Genomic DNA, 20,987 nt, shown 5'->3' with positions numbered 1-20,987 from the left:
CACCACAGCTACGCAGCAGCTCTCGCACATGGGTAGGTCTGATGGCAAAGCACAGAGAACCAGAAGAGGACGAGCTCCTGGGTGTCCCCCCGCCATCAATCAGGCTATCAAATGTCTCTGACTTACAGAGAAAATGTTCTCTCTAGCTGTAATATAAATACCTTAATCACCAATTGGCTGTAAAACGGAGACCGCAGTAAGCCCCTGCCCTCCACTTCAATTTCGTCCTTGTTTTAGCACTAACGCACAGGCCCGAGGCAAACAGCACCTTGCAGCCTTTGCCAGGGCGGGTGTATTTGTGCTACCCACGTCTCAAACCTGATACGGGGACACTTACTCCAGTACTGGGACAAAAGAGCAACAACAAAACCCCTGCAGTTAATGCAAAGCCTTGCTTGAATACCACCACAAATCAGTCTGAAGTCCCTGGGACCACAACAACTTGCATTCAGTTTAAACCAGCATTTTTCATAGCACGAACACGGCGAGGGTTGTACTGGCATCGAAACACCCAACATCATTAAGGCAAGAAAATATTCCACATTCCATTATTTCGGCGTATGTGAAAACATCAGGTTGCAAACGATAGCCTTCGGTTTATTATTATGGCTGAGGTACAGAGCGTGTTCCCAAACCTGAGCGTGACTGGCGCCATTGCCCATCTCGTGCATCACAACCCTGACCTCACACGCTGCCACGTCTCCACCTGGAGACCTTTTATTTCTTGATCAAAAGGTTCAGTTTTAAAACTACTGAAAGTACCGCTGAGGAGCTGGGCTGAACCAAGGTTTCCTGACTTGCCGTCCCGAGGTGGAAAGAAGCTCCTGTGACCCAGGCTGTGGTGCGATAACTGAAGAGCACTTTGTGTTCCTCACGGCACTTAAAAAAGGTGATGGCAACGCACTTTAGATTGTAAGTCATTTGACAACGTACACTTTATTCTGATACAAAATTGAAATATTTTAACAAATTTCAATCCATTATGGACTATACTGAAATGTTTAATTTCCATGTTATTTTTTAAACTTGTTTAACCACAAGTTCTAAGATTGCAGCACACTAGCGCCGTGGCTCTTGGAGTCTTTGCCAGTTATTTTAACATATTATTCTGTTTCCAATCTTGCGATATTATCTTCTACATGATGGCCATTTTTCTTCTACGGAGAAACTTGGATTACTTTAGTTCAGGAAAAAGCTAATCTTAGATAGAGATGTCAACCTGTAGCACCCACAGCAGAAAAAGAATCATCCATCAGATATCTCGATTTTAGCGATACCGAAGATCTTTCATGCTCCACACAATTTAAGATACAAACACTTGTCAGAGAGCACAGACTGACGGGGAAGCGGATATTCCACCGCAGCGCAGACAGCGTATGAAAACACGTTCACGTCTTAAACACAGGAACCAAAGACAGCAAGTCAGTACATCACACAACCAACGCTCTGGAGACCGGGAGCATCCCCCTTCCCGCCTTACATATTTAAAGGATACCAAAGGTAAGAGGCTGTTTCATTTCAGCGTCGTATAAACAAAACACTTATCGCATCCGCGTCGACCTGGGCCCCTTTTGGGGGAATACATTTTTACCACCTGGACATACCATTTGCTTTTCGATTAAGACACAGGTTTACGTATCAAACAAACTTCCGCAGAACGGCAGCTCAGGGACCAGCGCTTCGTTAACTTTACAACTTCGCGTCTCCATCTACATTTACAGCTGCTACTTCCAACAACAGCCGCTATAGAAAGACCGAGCCGCGAAAGAGCATTCTTAACTCTTGGAAGCGCCTCACGGACAAAGATACACTTAACCAAGTACTCCTTAAGGATGCGTTTGTCTTTGACAAGGGTTATTTCTGAGCAAATTGTGGTATGAATAATTGAAATTAAGCAAATTAGTCTAACAAGAGGGCTATAAATCCAAGCGGGAAAAGAATTCTAACAGTGAATATCTAGATCTGCACGTGCTGCAAAAAGCCCCCTCCAGAGCACAGGACAAGTCTGCAGCAACGCAGAACCCTCTAATATCAAGGAAAATGTCCAGGCCTGGAAATGGGATGCAAACTACAAAGTTTTTGTTAAAACTTATTTTTGTTAAAACATTTTCAAGATTTTACTGTTAAAAAATTGTAACGTTCCCCCCTCAAATACAAAGGCCTTTGCCCGCAAGGGAGGAAGCAGAAGCCACACTAATGCTCTTCCCCGTTACCTGTTGCTGCGCGGGGGGCCAGGGGGGCTCAGGAGAGCAGCTCTGCCCAGCAGAGGAGCAGCAGAGCTTCCCACCTGCGGCCGCAAGAAGCACGTTGTCCCCCTCGGCACCAAGCTGTTGTGCCCTGCGCCGAGGGGAGACTGGGGCCTCACTGCAGCACTTTCAATTTCAGCTCAACCTCAGCTCACCAAAAAACCTTTGTCAACGTTTAAAAAAAATTAAAAAAAAAAAAAAAAAATATGCAGTCACTGTGAGAGTTCCATTAAGCAGCTCCTGATTATATGAAAATCTCAACGTTACCATTGGAAATTGCTTACAAGTTAACTTTTAATTGTATGTTACGGTGTCAAGTTTGCTTTCTGGATGTTTACAGACAGCAGGTAACAAGTTTAAACGCTTGAACCAGTCTGTGAACATCCCCAAGGCCCAAGTGAAACTGAAATGCGCGACTTCCATTTTCCATTGACTTTATTTTCTGACTAATCAAAGCAAAACCAACACTAAAATAGAAACTGACTTCACAAAAATAATGCAGAGACTCAAAAAACATATCGGCAAGTTTGAATAGTTACTAGACTACTACTATGCAACACAGAGTTTAAAATATCCCAGACTTGTAACAATTGGAGGGAATACACATTCCAAGAGTTAAGAACCAACGTGCATTAAAGCAGATTCCATGGAAAGTTCTTTTATTGCCATTTGTCTGTATAAAAGCAGTCGTGCTTTCAGCTGGGTGGCACGTGACAGGACCAGCCTCCACGAAACCACCCCGCCTGAAAGCACCCAACACCCGAAAGGGTCTAAAACTCCACTCTTTTTGAGATTTGCACAGATAAATACAAACCCACCTGGTACGCCGAGACTCATTTATTGGGAGGGAAGTCCCTGCTCTAACCAACGCAAAGTGCCTTTACGGACTTTCTGCAGCAGCGGCGGCGGCGGCAGCGTGTCACACGCCACCGAGACCTGCGATGAACCGCTCCGGTGTCTTCACCTTGCCGGGTTTCTGTTAAGGCTTCTCTTTCTACGACAAGGTAACGAACAATTTCTCAACCCCCCGCCCCCGGCAGCGGTAAGGAGAGCAGGTATTTCAAGACATTTATCGTTTCTGTCTTGTCGATCTCAGGCACACAGCGATTTTGTACCTGGCAGGAACAGAAGATTCTCGAATAGCAACTATGCCAGCAAGCAGCCCTCGCCCAGCGCGGGACAGGCTGGGTGACGAATGCTGGAATACTTGCTCCTGAGTGCTTAAGGCTTTCCTCGACATTAAAAGGCTGGCAAAGGAAAGCCTAGAAGGAAATACGGGTTAAACAAGTGTTTTACTATACACTACAAATCTTACCCAGTCAGAAACCTTCAATGGAAGAGGATGTGCAAGACATTCCCCATTTTGTCAAGCAGCAGCTTCTCATTCAACCTGAAAATCAAAGAAATTACTCTTACCTTGTTTAAAAACCTCCCGCTACTCTTTATAATTCATGAAAAATTTTAAAGGCAAACCTTACCTATGCTCATTGCCCTTCCTTTCAGGTCTAAATGCTAGACCTATTGATTTTGAGTCAACTCAAGTAGCTATCACTCAAGGAGGTTCCAAAAGGTGAAGAACTCTTGCTAGACTTTCTTCGATATTTCAGCTGTGATAAGCAGATTTAACTAGCCTTTGGAAAGCTGCTCACTATCAGCACAGTATCTTATGCCTTCACTTTTCTGGAAGTTGAAGCTGTTGCTCCTGCTGCCTCGTCATTCTTTAATTATGCTGACTTCTCCATACTCAATAGGCTGCTGAAGTCCTGTCTTATGAGTCTCCTTAGCAAAGTATGGGTCAAAGAAGTACATCCTAGGTTCTTTAAAGCTGGTTAATCACTGTCCTTACGCTCTTCCACGTCACAAACAACAGCTAAGCTACCCCACCCGTCTACAAAGCCGTCACTTACATCCATCTCTTAAAAGGTTGCATACAGATCTTGTTCATAAAGTTTATTATGACACTATTTTTCAAAGTTAACATTGTTGTCACAGTACAGCTACAAGAGGCCCTGTTAAAAAGAACACTGTCAATACATTCTAAAAAAATTTAGAAACACCAGATCGATTGTCAGAAGGGACATCAACCCCATCCTCCAGTTGTCCCTGCAACCGGGTGCAGGCCCCAGGTACAAGTCTACACATCTTCTAAGCACAGTAGCGTACAAAGCAAGTCGGTAGTTGGGTGGCTCACTCCCTAGTGAGTTGTGCTTTAGTTTCCGAGGTTTTCAAACTCCAAATGGGTCGTTTAAAAAAATGCCTTTATTGAAATACAACCTCCCCCCCTCCCCAAGCCCAAATTAATATGTACAACAACAGAAGCGTTCACTAAATCACCAATTCTTGCTTGCACTTTAGAGATATTTTAAAACTCCACAGAATAGAATAAGCAGACTTTGAAATCCAGTTTGGAGGCTACCATCTTGACACCGGTTCCTTGTTTAGTGTACTGCAGTCTACATACACTCCAATAACAGCGTTTAAATAACATTGTTTAATTTTTTTTTTTCAAACAACACACTCATTTTTCTACTACTTCTTAAAATTATAATTCATTATTATATATGACTGATTATGCCTTGAGCCATTCCATACATCTTTGCAGATTCATTCCTACACTGGAATCGCATTTACCTTATACTGCACATTGACCCAGAAGTGAAACAGGTGTGAGTAATTCCAAGACCATATTGTCAAGTGTCTGAGTATTTCTTCTATTGACTGGGCCCCTACTCCTCTGAGTCTGAATTGACAGAAAGCACTGTCCTGGCAATAGTCGAGAGAGAATTCACATCAGCTGAGAAAAGGACAGGCTGCAGTGCCTTAATTTGGAGGTCAGAAGTGAGAATGAAGTACAATTTCTAGCCATATGTGCTGATAAGATTTGCTACTCCAGTGCATCAAATCCAGTTTTAACACACTATCATTCTGCCTGTGGAAACTCCAGACTGTACCATTCTACGTTGTGGGAAGTGTTTCTAGTCGGTAAAATACAGCTAGGTGGTGTTTCAGTTTTATCTTCGAGCTCTTAGCTGAGCGCAGACATTCGCAAGGGAAAAAGCTTGACAGCTATACTACTTAGAGCCCATCGTCAACGGGCTTTTGGAACGCGTTACCTGGACTGTCAGTGATTACACCTGCGCTACCCTTGGCTCCCAGTCAGAAGATTGTGTCCAGAAAATTGCCTAGGGTGCATGCAAGAAAGTATATAGCCATTAAGTTATTGAGGAACATACCTATTACTCTCACTATGACGCCTCGTTTAATTGAAACAGCGCAGTCTGGTGTGAGGGAGAGGGAAATGGGGACAAAGGAAGGGGATGAAAATTCCAAGCCACCCTCCCCGAAGTATAGTTTTATTGAAACAGAATCATTGTATATCCCAAGGAAACAGGCACTTGATTCCCCCCACCTCAACTTCTCGGGAATTACAATAAATATAAAGGTAAAAAGCAAGTTTCTTTTTCTCGTCACCCAAGACTTAAGCAACTGCAGTTATCCCTTATACATCTCAAATGAGACGGGAGACAGCTTTAATGTGTCTAAAGTTGGTCTTGTTAAAATATTTATCATGCCTTATTTTCTTGAAGCGCTAGTACTAATACAGAACTACAAATTAAAAAAATATGCACAAACCAAAAAAGTAATTTGAAATTTTCATTAAGGTAAAGCTTAGTTCTATAATTCACAAACACTAATTTGAATAACTCAATCCTAGTTATACATCTAAACAAACTATAATGCAACATACAGATGTTTTCCCTCTGTATGCCTATGTAACTCATGTCAGTGACAGTTACATATATACACTGAGACTAGACCCCTTAAGACTGCAAATCAATAGGTGTTTCTATTGTTAACTTTAAATTAATACAAAATAGTAATTGAGAAATGCATTAATCCTCTCTATTAACTAACAAGGAAACACCCTAGACTACATTTTATTTCTGTTATAGAGTTCTCTGTACTAAATGTGGAAAAACTGAACTACACAAATATTGAAAAGTTAAAAATTCCTTAATTTGTTTATTCCTGGTACCACTACCACAATTTACAGGGCAATATACCTGATGTAATGGGAAAATAAAAAGAAAAAAGAAAGACAAAGCTACAACAGATAAAGACCTCAGGAATGTACATCTAATCGACACTACATTGCATTAATCAATAGCTGCACTTTTTGCAAACTGTGGCTATGACAGTCCTGAACAAGAAGGGTTTCCTGTTTAAGCTGCGGTAACTTTTCTGACTATGGATCATCGTTCCTTCTGTGGCAGATTTTACAGTTCCTCTAATGCATTTGGGACGACTGTCTCAAAGTAACCTGCAGCTTTCCTGACAACTCCTCGCTCTCTCTCCTGCTAAGAACTGTAGCCTGTTGAATACAGGATAAGAAAATTATTACTCTCAGTGAACAGTTGTACATTATTAATCATCAATATAAATATGCATTACACCTACCCTTTTTCCGGTAGCATTTTTAGAATCTTCTACCACCGTAGCCCCCACTTCCACTGCCAGATCCATAACCACCTACAAAAACAGGGTATATACTGAAATACAAGAATACATGAAATTTTCACCCAAAACACATTTTCTGTACAAAATCTTATTTACCACCATAGGGACTGCCTGAACTTCTGCCACCAAAGCTGCCACCACCTTTCATGGGACCATAGTTGGATTGCTGTTGTCCACTGTAATTGCCAAAATCATTGTAGTTTCCACTTCCACCATAATTACCTGAAACAAATGCAGATTTATAAAGCCACGTTTGATCAACACTTAGGGCGTGAAGCTTGCCAAATTATGATATCCAACAGAAATGTAAACTGTAATTGTTTAAAACAACTTCAAATAGAATTGCAAGCATTTTGCACGCTACCTCCACTCACAATGCACAAGTGACACAAGACCCTTAGCATTTTGAAGATTAGAAACTAGTATTTCATTGAAGATGAAAAACACCACATGAAATTAGAAAATATATACAGATTTGAGTAGGCAATTTTGAAGTTATCAGGCCAAATTTAAGGCCTCCAAACTTGGAAAAGCACAAGCTTCACTGTCATTCTTCCACTGTCCAACACTTTGCATGTATGACAATAATGTAAACTACATACAATTTATTTGCTCCAAAAGGTGATAGAAGTGTAAGAGGCACGCTGCAAATACAGATCAGAGGGCATAATAAAACACGCAGCAGATTTTGCAGTTTAACTCCCCCAAACCTGCACTAGTCCTTGGCAAGTTCTTACTGTTCCTTCTCCAACAATTCTAGTCAAGCACCTAAAGCTGTTTCGGTATTTATGGGATACCCTTGCCAGAAACATCCTGCCTATCATTAAAGGCCTGCACAGAATTTACCCCAGATTTAAAAATTAACCTTATCGTTCTGAAATCCCTGCAGGGAAATTAATACTGACAGTGTAGAACACAGCAAAATTGATCATACAACAGGACATAGCTAGATGTATTTTGGTTAGATATTAACCTAGATTTTACATATATTTGTCAAGGGTTTACACTAGTTAAGACCATAAAAGAGTATTATAATAATGCAATTTCCAATTAGTCTAATTAGAATGTGTAATTGGCAAAAGAACTGCTTTTATAAAAATAACTGGAGTAGCTCATTTCACAGGCAAACAATAAAAAAAGCTTACAGAAACTCAGATGTATAGTCCTCACCAAGGAGGACATGATCTACGCGATGTGAAATGTGAACTGGTATCTGACAGCAACAGTGTACTTCAAATGGTCACTTTAAAAATCCTCCTACTCTACCGCCACACACAGATTTATAGCTGCTGCTTTTCGAAAAAACAACGTTGTATATAGTGTATCAAAGCTGATCCAGAGGCAAAAGAACTTTCCTTACGTAACACAGTATTTGCATTAGACCTAATTGTACAACTCATTTTATGCAGTATCATACTTCAGGCGCTGTACAACTCAGACCTGACTAAAAGAATAGATGTCTAATTAAAGCTGGCATCTTACCACCACCGAAATTTCCTCCTTCATTGTAGCCATCATATCCTCCTCCTCCACCTCCGTATCCACCACCTGGGTTTCCATATCCTGGTCCTCCACCACCACCATAACCTCCTCTGCTGCCATAGCCAGGACCACCTCCATAGTTGCCACCTTCGAATAAAAGAAGCAGCAAACTAAGCACACCAAAGCTAAATATTGGCAAGAAAAAGTCCATTTAAAAACAAACAAGCGAAAAACAAACAAAAAAACCCCATACACAATAAATATCTCCCACAACGTTTTCCCAGTACTATATTCATTGTGGTTGCATCATTTATCTAAACTATTTAATCCAAACCAAAAAAACCCCCACATTAGTTCAGGTATAACCTTGAAGCATGACACTTAAAAGTTCATTCTGGCTCACAGAAAATATATAGACATGCTGCTACCACCACCCCTTACATGTAATAACTGCCTCTTTACACGAACGGTGTTATCAGTACTGTGTACCATCCTTGTTATTCCTCTAAACTGAAATCACTCATTAGGCAAAGCCCTCAAAAGAATTCTGGTTTACATTTTTTATCTAGACATACAGCTTTATTTACACATGTGTCAAAGCTACTAGACATTCTTTTTTTCTGATCACGTAAAGATTATCTGAAAGACTTAGTATTCCGGATGCTGACTTGGTCTCAGACATTTTGTTGGAGTAGTTCCAAACTGAGAAATAGTTCCCAATAACTCAACACCACTACATATATCTGCTTACAGAATCAGGACATAAATAACTACATGCTATTTCCCTCATTCCGCACCCCAAATGCTACTTCCACAGACATTTGGCAATTTCCACAGTTCTCTTCAGATGCATTTTGCATACTCAAACTTCATCATGAAAAAGATGCTACCGAGCCATGAAAAGTCTTACAGCTGATTGAAAAGATATGTGGTATGTTAGTTGGTCACTGCTTTATTCAGTTTTAGTCACTTCAACTGACACCAGAATCTTTGTTTAGTTCTCAATCATCATAAAGAGGTGCTACACGACCTCATGACATGAGGTTTTTTAAAGGGTACATACAATGGAGTATTTTTCTTCCACCCATCATTTTGTGGGGAAAACAAAAAAACTTTAACTCTTCACAGCTCTACTATGTAGAAAACATCACTAAAGTAGACTTGGTTTCCAAGGTGAAGGCAAGACTTACAGCTGGTTACAATGTCGTGCAAAAAAAAAAAAAAAAAGTGAACAGTACACTTACCATCACCAAATCCATTGTATCCGTCACCACCCCCAAAGCTTCCTCTGCTCCCACCACCGCCACCACCACCCCCATAGCCTCCTGGAACACAAAACAGATGAGAACGTTTTCCTGAACACACGTTTTAAGTGTTTAAGCCAACTGACACAGGAAATAAAAAATTAAAAATCACATTCTATACAAACATTCCAGTCATTTACCTCTTCCACCAAAGTTTCCTCCTCGGCCAAAGTTCCCTCCACCGCCTCCGAAGTTTCCACGACCCATGAAGTTGCCTGAGCCACCCCCACGGCCTACAAAATATTTCACTTTAATTACATTAATTGAAAGCCAGTTACATAAAACAACTATGCAGAACTCCAAACTCACCTCTCTGAGAGCTAGCAGTCTGCATCTCTTGTTTTGAGAGTGCTTTTTTCACTTCACAGTTATGTCCATTTATAGTATGGTATTTCTGAACTAGAGAAAATTGTGAAATAGGAAAGAGTTAGAAAATCAAATCATTGAACGCAATACGCTGTAAAACTCTCATAGAAAGCTACATTAAATCTACCCCATCTCTTACAATGCTCAAGCAGCTGATTATGCCAACATCTTACACTCCACACACTGCTGTTCTGAAATCTAGCGTTACATTTTTATCCCGCAAGACATTTCTCGCTGAAGAGTTACATACCAACAATTTTATCAACTGTATCATGATCATCAAAAGTTACAAAAGCGAAGCCTCTTTTCTTTCCACTTTGCCTGTCTTCCATGACTTCTATGGTTTCAATCTTGCCATATTTTTCAAAATACTCCCTTAAATTATATTCTTCTGTATCTTCTTTAATTCCACCAACAAATATTTTCTTTACTGTGAGATGTGCCCCAGGCTTTACAGAATCCTACAACACCAAAAATGACATTCAGTGTTTTAAATTATTAGGTAAAGATTAGGAAATACGGTTATCTGAAACACTTAACTTACCTCCCTCGAAACTGCTCTCTTTGGTTCAACCACGCGGCCGTCAACCTTATGCGGTCGAGCACTCATGGCAGCATCCACCTCCTCCACACAAGAATAGGTCACAAAGCCAAAGCCTCTGGAACGTTTTGTTTGTGGATCTCTCATCACCTGAAAAAACATAGAGGTTACTCTGCATTTCTATACTAGATTAAGTACTTATATCCTTACAAAGGTACAAATTTATATTTGACACTTTACCACACAGTCCGTGAGTGTGCCCCATTTTTCAAAGTGCTCTCTCAAACTATCATCTGTTGTTTCAAAGCTCAGGCCTCCAATGAACAGCTTTCTCAACTGCTCCGGCTCCTTTGGCTCATGGCCCTACAAAATAAAAAACCAAAAACATATTTTGAATACAAACCAGAGTTAAAATTTCAAAGAACTACTAAAAATTATCTGTGCACATTATAACTACAAATAGGTGGAATACATTTACAAAAAACAATGACTTCTAATGGGTTCAGGCAGCAGCATAGTAAACACCTAATGAGGTGTGATTTTAATTAAAACACTAACTAACAACTTAAGAGTACTCAAACGCACACAACAGTAAAGAGATTTCAATATACTAAATAATTCGGTTGCTCCCACCCCCCCGGAAGTGCATTCATTTTATGCCTATCTTATGTTCGAGTTGTGGATTGCTCTGTAGGGATCAGCAATGAAGCACTGCTAGATAAAGGGAAATTCTAACACTTGATGAAGCGTAATCGTGAGGAACTATAAAAAATTTAAGAACACAGTGTACAAGAAAAAAAGGTTATTGACCAAACTGAGTGTCTACTCCGTTGGGATATCAATTTTGAAAGGTTATTTTTATGTATTTTGAAGAAGTTTATCAATTCTTAATTCATTAAAATTCCACATTTTGTACTCGGATAATTTTGTAAGTTGAGTGCACGCAAACAAGCAAGTAGAATCTCATATGTGGTTTCCCAGTGTTATGGGAAAGAGCCCTTAAATGTGAATCAACGTGGACTTCTGTCTTACAGATAGAAAAATGTCTTGAATAATGACTAATCAATGACCAGTAGTGGGTACAACTACTGGAATAAGACTGGTACCTTAACAAGCATCGTAAAAAAAACTTAAGTTTAATTGAAGCTTTTGACAGTATAACCTACATACACATATATATGAGCAGCCACATTTTAAAATGTGCTACTTTTCAGAGTCCAGTTTTCTATAGCACAAATTAAGTGGGCTTATAAGTACGTTAGTGTTTCTGCTCTCTTTCAGTGTTGCATATGTTTTTTAGTTATAATATCCCCCCCCTACATTTGACAGTTTATAAAAAACTATTTTACAACTTTCTCCCATTCCCAAGACAGGTAAGTCTTATAAAAAGCAATCAGATTAAAATCTTATTTAGCAAGCTGGTACCTTTGTGCATGTAAAACACTCCACAACAAGGTGCTAGCCAGCTATGCTGCATATTGCTTCAATTCTGCAGCATGACTGTGTAGCAGGCTTTACTGCTTCTGCTGCAGTGGGTTAACACAGACCAGATGCAGCAGAAAAATCAGCCACAGACTTCTACATGTAGATGTCTTGCTTCAAACCTGAAGGTAAACTCCTTTAACCTCTGCCAGTTTAAATAGAGCGGGGGGGCTAGTGCTAGGGCTCGTCAGAAAAGTGTACATCCCTTTGAGGGCATCACAACCACCCTAAAGCCACCCACCACAGCAATGAATACTGTGAAGCAATACATGGCAAAAGAGAATTTCTGAATTACATACTGCTTTAGGAAACTATTGGTTTATAATGTTCAGGTTGTACCATAGGAAAAAATGCCTAGGATTATGAAAACCTGGCTGATAAGTAGATCCTGCTTTTACACCTGCTAAACCTAGTGAGAAAGAGCCCTAGCATTCACGGTAACAGCTTTCTGCTTAAGTCACTAACTTTGTCACTACAGGAACATTATATAAGTGACTGACAGTCAATGGTCTTGTGAACACAAAGTAAAGCTTCTTTACTATGGTCTTCCAAGTGGTCTGGACTACAGAATTATAATAAAAAAAAAAGACATCTCCCTTCTAACTATACATAAGCTTAAAAATCGTACAGCATAACACACCTACTGTAGAGAGAAACTGATTTAAGTTAAGTGAATTAGTGGTTTCTGATGGTAATTGCATTTTGTTTTTTTTATCTACTGACACTACTTAATTTTAGCTGGGTTATGTTAGAACTGGCAACATTAAGTGTTTCAATCCCTCCTACGCATATTAGAAGAAATCTATTACATAAAACTGTAAAGCTTAGACTTCTTCAAAACCAAAAGCCTATATAAGGAAAAATTAGACAGACTTTTTACAGTTCTCTGACACTCCTCAAGGCTACAGGGTTCCAGTTGGCAACTGCTTTTACCTTAAAAGAATGACCACAGAACTCTTTGGGTCACTCATGAAAGGAAAAGTTAAGTCCTCTTCTGCTTATTTTTATTATGTGCACATGAACTGATGTTCTCATATGGGAGGAGAACGCCTGCTGTTACAGCTTCTCTCTTTTATGGGAGACAAATTATCCTCAGGACACACTTAGGCTACGTTACAGGAACTCTCCACGGAAATAAAAGGCAACAATTTATTAAGGAATTATTTTGGGTTTTTTCAGGCATTTTATTCTCACCGGGGATAAGAATCTCTAGGGCCTTCAGAGTGCTGTCCTCTATCACACAAAATGTTGTTTCTCCGCCCTGCTGCTGCAAGTTAGTTAGAACAAGCAGTCTCTCCTGGGCAGCAAACTCTCTCTCTCCCTTCCTCCCTAGCGTAACTACCACACTGCTTCAACAAGATCAGCAGGCTCCCTCCCACTCACCGATGCTGTGGGCCAGCACGCCATTTTGCAGTGCTCCTTCAGTCGGGGAAGGGCGGGGGAGTAGCGGCGAGAACGCCCAGCCTGCCTGCAGGCAGCAAGCTGACAATAAGCTCCGTTTCTCCCCCTAAGCAGTTTAAGGGACTCCCCAAACGCATTAACAGGCTCTGAGGAGGCGGGGAACTTTCTTCCCAGCTTTGACTAGCGACTTCCTCCCTCAGGCCAACGCTCTGCGCAGCGCCGACCGCCTCCATTTTGTGAGCGATCTCGTCTCCTCCACCCTCAATATGGAGCCGGAGGGCGGGGCGGGGGGGAGGAGCGGGAAGGCGCAGCAGCGCCGGCCACGTCCCCGCGCCGCAGTGGCGCCATGGGCGGCCAAGGAGCGGCCGGGAGCGCGCCCGCCTCCCCCCGCTCGCCCCTGCGGCTGGGGTTTGGAATAATCGGCCCTTTGGAGCTGCGGTATTTCCCTCCGAAGGCAGCGTTTTCAGGCGGGTTCCTCCCCCTGCATCGCGCCTCTACCAGCAGCAGCGAGCGCCCCAGAAGCGCCTGGCGCCACGCCTGCGGCTCCACCTGCCCGGCGAGGCCGCTCTGCCCTCGGGAGCCGGACAGACAACCGGGGCCTCACCACCTTTCTCTGCAAAACCCCGTATCTAGAAACTTAATAGCTTTTAAGTACATTCTGCGGCGAGATACTTTTGTAACTACCAGCGCGACCTGAGTTACATTCTATCCAAAGTCCAAGAGGAGTGAGACAGTTGCAACATTCCTTCCAGGAGGACTTTACACACCGCTTCAGTGCAAAATAACCATTCCAGTACAAAATAACCATACGCTACCAGACACATGCAACCCGCACAAGGTTTGGTCTCAGTTCAAGTGTACTCAAGCCCCTCCCACAATGCAGTACTGCACCATTCCAGATAAAGTTGGTTTGAACTAGCTATAATATTCAGGCACCCTGGAAAAGTAATGTTAGAAAGCAAACGAATAAAAATAAACAATCAGAAAACGTCTCAGTTATAAGCTACATATTTAACACCCTCTTTGCTGATCCTTAAAATTGAGTTTATTTTCTGAAGGGTGTCAAGACTTTTTATTCCCCCCTCCCATTTCCACACCCTGCCCCAAAGTAACTAGCTCCCATCCTCCCAGAACAGCCCCAACATCTTCTCTATACTACGCACCTTATTCAGTCTACGGTATTTCTGCTAGAAGCAAAAGAAAACAGTTATTTTTACTTAGTACAGCCTCGCTTTCATTTGCAGTGACTATTAGGCAACCATTTTTATTAAAAAAAAAAAGAAAAAAAGAACCTGTCCTCATTCCCACTAAAACCAGGATTTGGAAGATAGGATGGAATCAAGTTCCTGCTGATACTCTGAGGATGCATGAGTTTCTTAAAAAAATAATTACACCTTGCTTTAATCACAAACATACATTTAATCAGTCTTGTTATAACAAAAAACTAGTAAAGCAAAAATTCCCCACTATGCTTAATACCCCACCCCTTAAAACTGTAAGTAATACACTGCGATTTAAAGTTATTCTGCTAATATGGGGATGAAGAAGGTAGAAATAAAGCTATGAATTAATACATTAGATACAAATGGTTAAGTTTGGGTTTTTTTAAGTCTTTTCCCCTTAGAGCTACTTTTTAAAATAAAAAAATAAGCAATCCTCTCACCTGTGAGGACCGTCTTCCTTTCCTCTTGTAGTCTTCCACGTCTCTCTCTTCCTTAAGAGCAGCCATTTTGGAAGGGTACTCTAACTCAGCCTTTCTTTTAGATCTAGGAAACCTAGAAAACAGGTTGGATAAGTCAGTACTTACCCCAATTCCTGTGCAGTGGGGCCTTCTCTGGCTGCAACCCACGGGCGTGGCTTTATAGGAGGAAATGGGAGGGGGGGTGAAATTAGAAAAAAAAAGGTAAGTAAGTGAAAGGGTAGAGTAAAAATCCTCAGCCTATTCTGCTCACAATTAAGAAGCGCTGCAGAAGGAGCATCTGCTATCCTAGTAAAGGGCTTTTTACAGCTGCTGGAATAACTAGGTACAACCTAAAGCTAAAATCAGTAGAAAACAACCTATGTCGATTACTGTCTTACATAACTATCATGAATATAACTGGTACAGGGCAAGCAAATTCCACCTTTGATACCCAAACCCACTACATAAATCAAATTCTACTTCTCTAGATCTTAAACCCAAAGAATATTTAACATTTTGCAAATACTGCTTATCAGGTTTATCTTATGTGTAATCTATTGTAATCAGTGATCCAGCAGCCTACAAAACTGGAACACTAGGAGATGCGTTAAATGTTTTCTGCATTGAAAAATATTTTCCGCTAACACCAGTGCAAGAATCCTTTACTGATTCTATTCTTGCAACATCAGAAATTTTAACACTTGATCCTCAGCAATCTGTAGCATTAGCCATCTGCGTTACTTTTGCTTCCAAGTGCTATATTTGATTACTAACCTGTACTACTTACATGCACAACTTTTCAAAATAAATGTTAACAAAGTTAACATGTTGTTACAAAACTCAAGTATTTCACAAGATAAGCTCAATGAATGAACCCATTCCTACAAAAGAAATCACATTCCCTTTAGACTTTATTATTTCACATTTTCTGAGATCATTAACTTACTTGTACTATACTGTATTAGTATCTTTGGCTGCAATTAATCACTACTTTGGACGTTTCTTGAAACTTTTTTTACAGTAGCCAAAGCAGAATACTCTCAACTAAATAACAGGCTCCTATAAAACTGTATTTGTGCTGCATTAAAATCATTGCTATTTACAAGATTAGGTGTATTTTAGCAGGTTTTGTTTGGATTGTGGGTTGTTTGGGTTTTTTTGTAAAGTTTTATTCCTGCAAATACTAGGTAGGGAAAGGCAAGCAGGTCTCTACTAATGACCAATATGTACTGTTATTCAGAGTGGAATTTATTATTTAATACAATTCCATGTTAAAATCCAGGTTCAAATTAAATTAAAGTGTGAAATCATTAGTACCACGAACTAACATTTTTATATGTTTTATTAAGTAACATCAAAGTGTTTGTGTTATCTTCAGTTTCTTCCTACACAATTGTTAAACCTGCTCTTGAAATACTTTAAATCAAACATCATTTTGACTTAGGAGGTATTGGGATATTAAGTGTTTCAATTGAGCTGTTCAGTTCTTAAAGTCATACAGGGGAAGTATGAAACAGAATGTTAACTTTTGAAAAAGGTGCTGTATGGCAAAATAAAACTTTGGGAACTGTTAGGGAGGAAAGCGATAAGCCTATTTAAATACTTAAGTAATGAAAAGTGTGCAATCCCTTTCTGATTTTATCACCTGCTGCCTTCTCCAGTGGGGCTCCATGCTGGCCAACATAAAACTCTCAGGCAGAGTCTCTGCCACAATGGCCTCTGAAGGCCATGACGGTCACAAGAGAATTGTCTCCTGGCTAACACATGCCCCTCAGCTCTCTCCTCTCTTATTCCTACTTTGCCCCATAGAAAGTTGTTAAAAATATCAGTATGACAATATTAGCTTTTTTTTATACTTAGCATCAACAAAATAATCCATTCAACTCAAAAATATTCAGAACATTTTTATCAACTGAGTTAAACTAGCACTGAAAGAGTTGCATAGTGCAACTTGGCTACAGAGCTGAAAGTAGACTCAGAACAGATCTGCTGGTTATTAAAGAAAGTTACTAGGAGATACCACCTTACTCAAAGGAACTTATAATGCTACTGTATCTCTTACAGAGACAAGTAGTAAGATAGTGGTGGCGAAACAGACATTCCCAGGAGGGAAGTTTACCTGTCTAGAGAATACTATGCAGATATATTGGTCTTTTTTGTAAATAGCAAAAGTTGGACATAATGTATATATACAGTATATTGTAACAAACCTAAGAGTTAAAGCAGCAAAACAACAGATTCTCAGTTTTAAGTGTGCTCGTAGCTTATTCACAACGCCAATAGGAATGTCTGCTGGGAAAAAAATAAGATATTAGCTTAGTAACTTATGAGAGGGGTTTCCAAGCTTTACTGAAGAATGTTCAAATGCTTTGAACATCATCCTTCCCATTTGTCAAACTATTCAACAACTCCGAAGCAGCTAAATCAATTGCTTACATGGAAAAGAGTTATTTTTAGCTGTTTTGCTAAGGGATTCAGTTTCTTCTCTGCTTTTAATGTAGGAACAAAAGTTGTGTGACCTGTTAGTTTCTCTGCTCTCAGTTCTCTAAGGTTTCAGCTTGCAAAGAAGGGGGTCAAAAAAAAAATCCCAACCCAAAAAAACCCCACTTCCAAAACCCCCAACCCTGCATTATTTTTGCTCATCATGCTTTACTTGAAGTACTTGAGCAAAAAAACGTAGGTTTTGAGGAGAGAGGAAAGAAAAGCAAAGGGGGATACCATGAGTCCCTCTGGGTAGGGTGTGGATAACTGCCCCACTGTGCATTTGGTCTCGACTTTATTCAAGTTGAGAGAAATTTGAGCCAAGGTTTGTGCAGGACTGCTTCTTCGTGTTCCCTACCAGGATCATGGCAAGATGCCACGGAATATCGTAGCTTTTGTGCATGTGCGGCTGGGGGAGTGGAGAAAGGGAAACGGGAAGCTATTCGAGAGAGCTGAGCACTGCACCTTCCCCCGCTCCCCGGGCAGCAGAAGCTCGCTACACGTGCGAACTCCCCTGCGGATGGGGGTGAGATATCAGGAAGGCGGTGCAACGTGCACCAGCGCTCCTCGGCGAGAAACTTGAGTGCTGTACTACGCGACCTTCATGCTTTAAAAATCTGTTGCCAGGAAAATGAGCGGGAAAAAGAATATCCCTGGCGCACTACGCCGGATGGCTTCCATGGCGGGCCACAGAGGGAGGACAGAACAATGACACACGCCATGTGTGGGGCTCGCTTCTCCCCGCTCTCGCCCGAACAGGCGCTTAAGTGTTCCGGTGTCCCCCAGGACAGCCGAGGAGGGCTCTGCTACCCACAGCCCCGTCCCAAGTCGCGGGGCGGGCCTCGCCCCCCCCCCCCCCGCTCTGGAGCACAGCGAAATGGCGGCCGCCGCCGCTGCGCCCGAGGGGCCGTACGGCGGAAGCGCAGCCTCTCCCGCACCCTCCCTCTTCCTGCCAGCGACCGCCATTGCGAGATAATGCGCTATGTCGCAGGGGGAAACGGGTGCGGATCGCGGCAGAAACACGCTACGAGGAGGAGGCGGCAGCGGGAAGGGCGAGGAGCACCACTACGTGCCGATCCCCCCCTCAGCCCCCCAGCCCGCCGCTCCGCCTTCCCACCGGGGGCTGCGGCGGCGAGTTACAGCGGCTCTACTGCCGCGGCGGGAGGGGGCGGGTGCGTGAAGGAGGCCGCTTCACCTCCCCTTCCACCCTCGCCTCGGCTCAGCCCGGCGAGCCCCGCTCCCCCTGCGCGGCGGGCAGTTACCTCCATTTTGTGACCAGACTCGCCTTCTTCGGTGCCAATATGGATCCCAGAGGAAGAGGAGGGGGGGGTGTCACGTGGTGGGAAGGCGGGCTGCAGGCCCTACGCGGGAGGTGGCGGGAGGGAGGGCTGGCGGCCCCGCGCGCGCGCGGCGGCCGTTACCGCTTTCTTCTCAGCGCCACCCTCCCCTCCCCCCCTTCCGCCATAACCGCCCGCCCGAGGCCGCGCTCGGCGGAGCAGCCCCTTCCCCGCCGAGAGGGTGGGAAAGGCCGGGGGCGAGGGGTAGCTGGGGTGGAGAGAGGAGGAGAGGGAAGGAGAGCGGGGGGGAGAGAGAAGAATAAAGAGAGAACCGTGCCAGCGTTCCGTTAAGCGCCTTCCCGCCCTGGTCGGTCCCGCGCCGGCAGCCGGCCCAGCGCACTAACCGCCGCCCGCTGAGGGGGTGGCGGCGCCGGCGCGCAGCCGTGAGTGGTGCGCGCAGGCGGGCACCGCCTCCCCGCCACACGTCAGGCCGTCCCGCCGGCTGCGCGGCCTCCCACCGCCGCCGCCCGCCCACCGCCTCCCGCCGGCGCAGGGCCACCAGAGCGGGCCGCGGGTACCTTGCCTGCTTCTGACCCTGGGCGGCTGCTGTGCGAAAGGGAAGCCGTCGAAATGCCGGCCTTGAGGGAGACCGTTAATCTAGACGGGTTAAAGTACTTTGTAGGAAAGAAGAGAAAGGAAAAGGAAAGGAGGGGACGTGACGTGATACTCACAGAGGACTTCTGCAGGAGTAGGAGGGTATGCCTGAGGCGCCCAGGACTTTCCAAAAGAAATTATTTGTCTCCACATATTGTTTTGATCCTGGAGGCGTTTCAAGGAGGCAAGGAAAAGATTTGCTCTCCGGAGACTGTTTAGCACTCGCCCTTTGGAAGTGAGGGTAGGTTAGTGTATTTCTGGTTGAATACCAAAACACACAAAGCAATAAGTTTGACAGACTTCTCCATACCTTCTTAAGCAGAGGCATTGCCTGTATCTTAGTGGCGTTTGTCATCATAAACTAGCATAGAGAGCTTAAAAGAAAGGGTCTTCTGCAAGGATTTTGTATAGAAAAAAAGCATAGTTAAGCACATGCGTAACAAATTTTTGCTTATCTGGAAAATGACATCAGGAAAAACGGCATTAGAAAAAGCTACCCTTAAAGTTGTTTCATTCTTGGTTATCTCTATCCTCTCACAGTACCAGTAGCTATTTCAGTATGATGACCTAACCTAGGCAGGAGGTGTTAGCTCTTACCCACTTTAAAAATATCTTTATGCTATATAAAGAAGGGAACCAGTTGATGTGGTTTTACTGAGAGGTTTGTAGGTGGATGTCCCCCCCATATGAAGTGCTTGACTGAAAGGGTTATGCAGTTCCTACAAAATAAAAAAAAAATTAAAAAAAAAAAAGAAGAAAAAGGAAAATACAATCTTTGAGTTTCAGATTAGCATCTTTCATTTATGCAAAAATGTCAAAACCCATTTGATTTCTCTAACTAGAGAGAATTTTCCTAATACGTACATAAATTCCCAATAGGTTTAGAAATGTTCTCGCTACTATTGCGTACAGAAGTTGAAAGAAGTTTTTAGATTATTCCTATATTTTGATCTTTGATGTGAGAAGGTAGGTGACTTCCTAGAAAGTAAAACCCAGTGGAAATCTCAGCAGCCTCCAGATATTCTTTGCATTGAGGCCAAAACCAACAATTTCTCATCTTCCTTCTCCCAATCAAGTAAATCACAAAATTTAACTTTTTATTTAAAATAAAATTTTTCATATGTGTATCATTTATGTTGCTTGTTCTCTTGCCCTGTTACCCAAAGGATGAGAATACTGTGAGACAGACAACGGTACTGGCTAAATACGTCTCTCAATTTCAAAGGTTCTTCTAGTTTACACAGGAACTGCCTCACCGAATTTGAAGAATACCATGCCTTTATTAGTTTGATTGCCATTCGTTTCACAGTAAGCATCACTCATGGAGAGGCTGATTGTCTTGCGGTCTCATTTGGTTGCACAGCCACAGGCAGATCACATTTGAATTCTATAGTTTCAGTTCATGATAGTCCTCCCCTATGTGTAATCAATTGTACAGAATGTAATAATTTTATAATACTGTGCTTACTGCACTGACATAAAAGACAAGGCAATAAATGAGGGAGATGCACATTTTGCAAAGATTCACAGCTGCTGATGACAATTATCCACAAG

General features: G+C 42.4%; 1 protein-coding gene across 26 annotated transcripts; it reads right to left on the bottom strand.

Moving 5' to 3' along the window:
- Positions 1–904: 904 nt before the first annotated feature.
- HNRNPA3 (heterogeneous nuclear ribonucleoprotein A3) lies at positions 905–19,263 on the bottom strand. 26 transcript variants are annotated; one of them, XR_008467591.1, is made up of 15 exons: positions 17,740–18,704; positions 17,232–17,313; positions 15,004–15,115; positions 14,504–14,527; positions 10,698–10,820; positions 10,461–10,607; positions 10,167–10,377; positions 9,860–9,949; positions 9,691–9,798; positions 9,491–9,571; positions 8,247–8,393; positions 6,861–6,986; positions 6,705–6,776; positions 3,562–3,636; positions 905–3,361 (listed from the first exon to the last, which is right to left on the bottom strand). XR_008467591.1 is itself a non-coding variant. In XM_054207775.1 (14 exons), exons 3-13 carry the CDS (start codon positions 15,067–15,069, stop codon positions 6,724–6,726), a joined length of 1,176 nt encoding a protein of 391 aa, XP_054063750.1. In that variant the 5' UTR covers positions 15,070–15,115; positions 17,232–17,310; positions 19,112–19,179; the 3' UTR covers positions 905–6,618; positions 6,705–6,723. The 26 variants fall into 26 exon arrangements, 20 of the variants coding, with proteins under 20 accessions (XP_054063750.1, XP_054063755.1, XP_054063756.1 ...); XR_008467592.1 differs by having other exon boundaries at positions 905–3,240; XR_008467588.1 differs by having other exon boundaries at positions 905–2,409; positions 3,065–6,618; positions 17,740–18,702.
- Between the last annotated feature and the right edge of the window lie 1,724 nt (positions 19,264–20,987).

Source organism: Rissa tridactyla, chromosome 7, assembly GCF_028500815.1.
Source record: "Rissa tridactyla isolate bRisTri1 chromosome 7, bRisTri1.patW.cur.20221130, whole genome shotgun sequence".
In the NCBI taxonomy this organism is placed as follows: Eukaryota; Metazoa; Chordata; class Aves; order Charadriiformes; family Laridae; genus Rissa; species Rissa tridactyla.
Note: the sequence above shows the minus strand (reverse complement) of the source record. Positions and strands in the feature narration are given on the sequence as shown.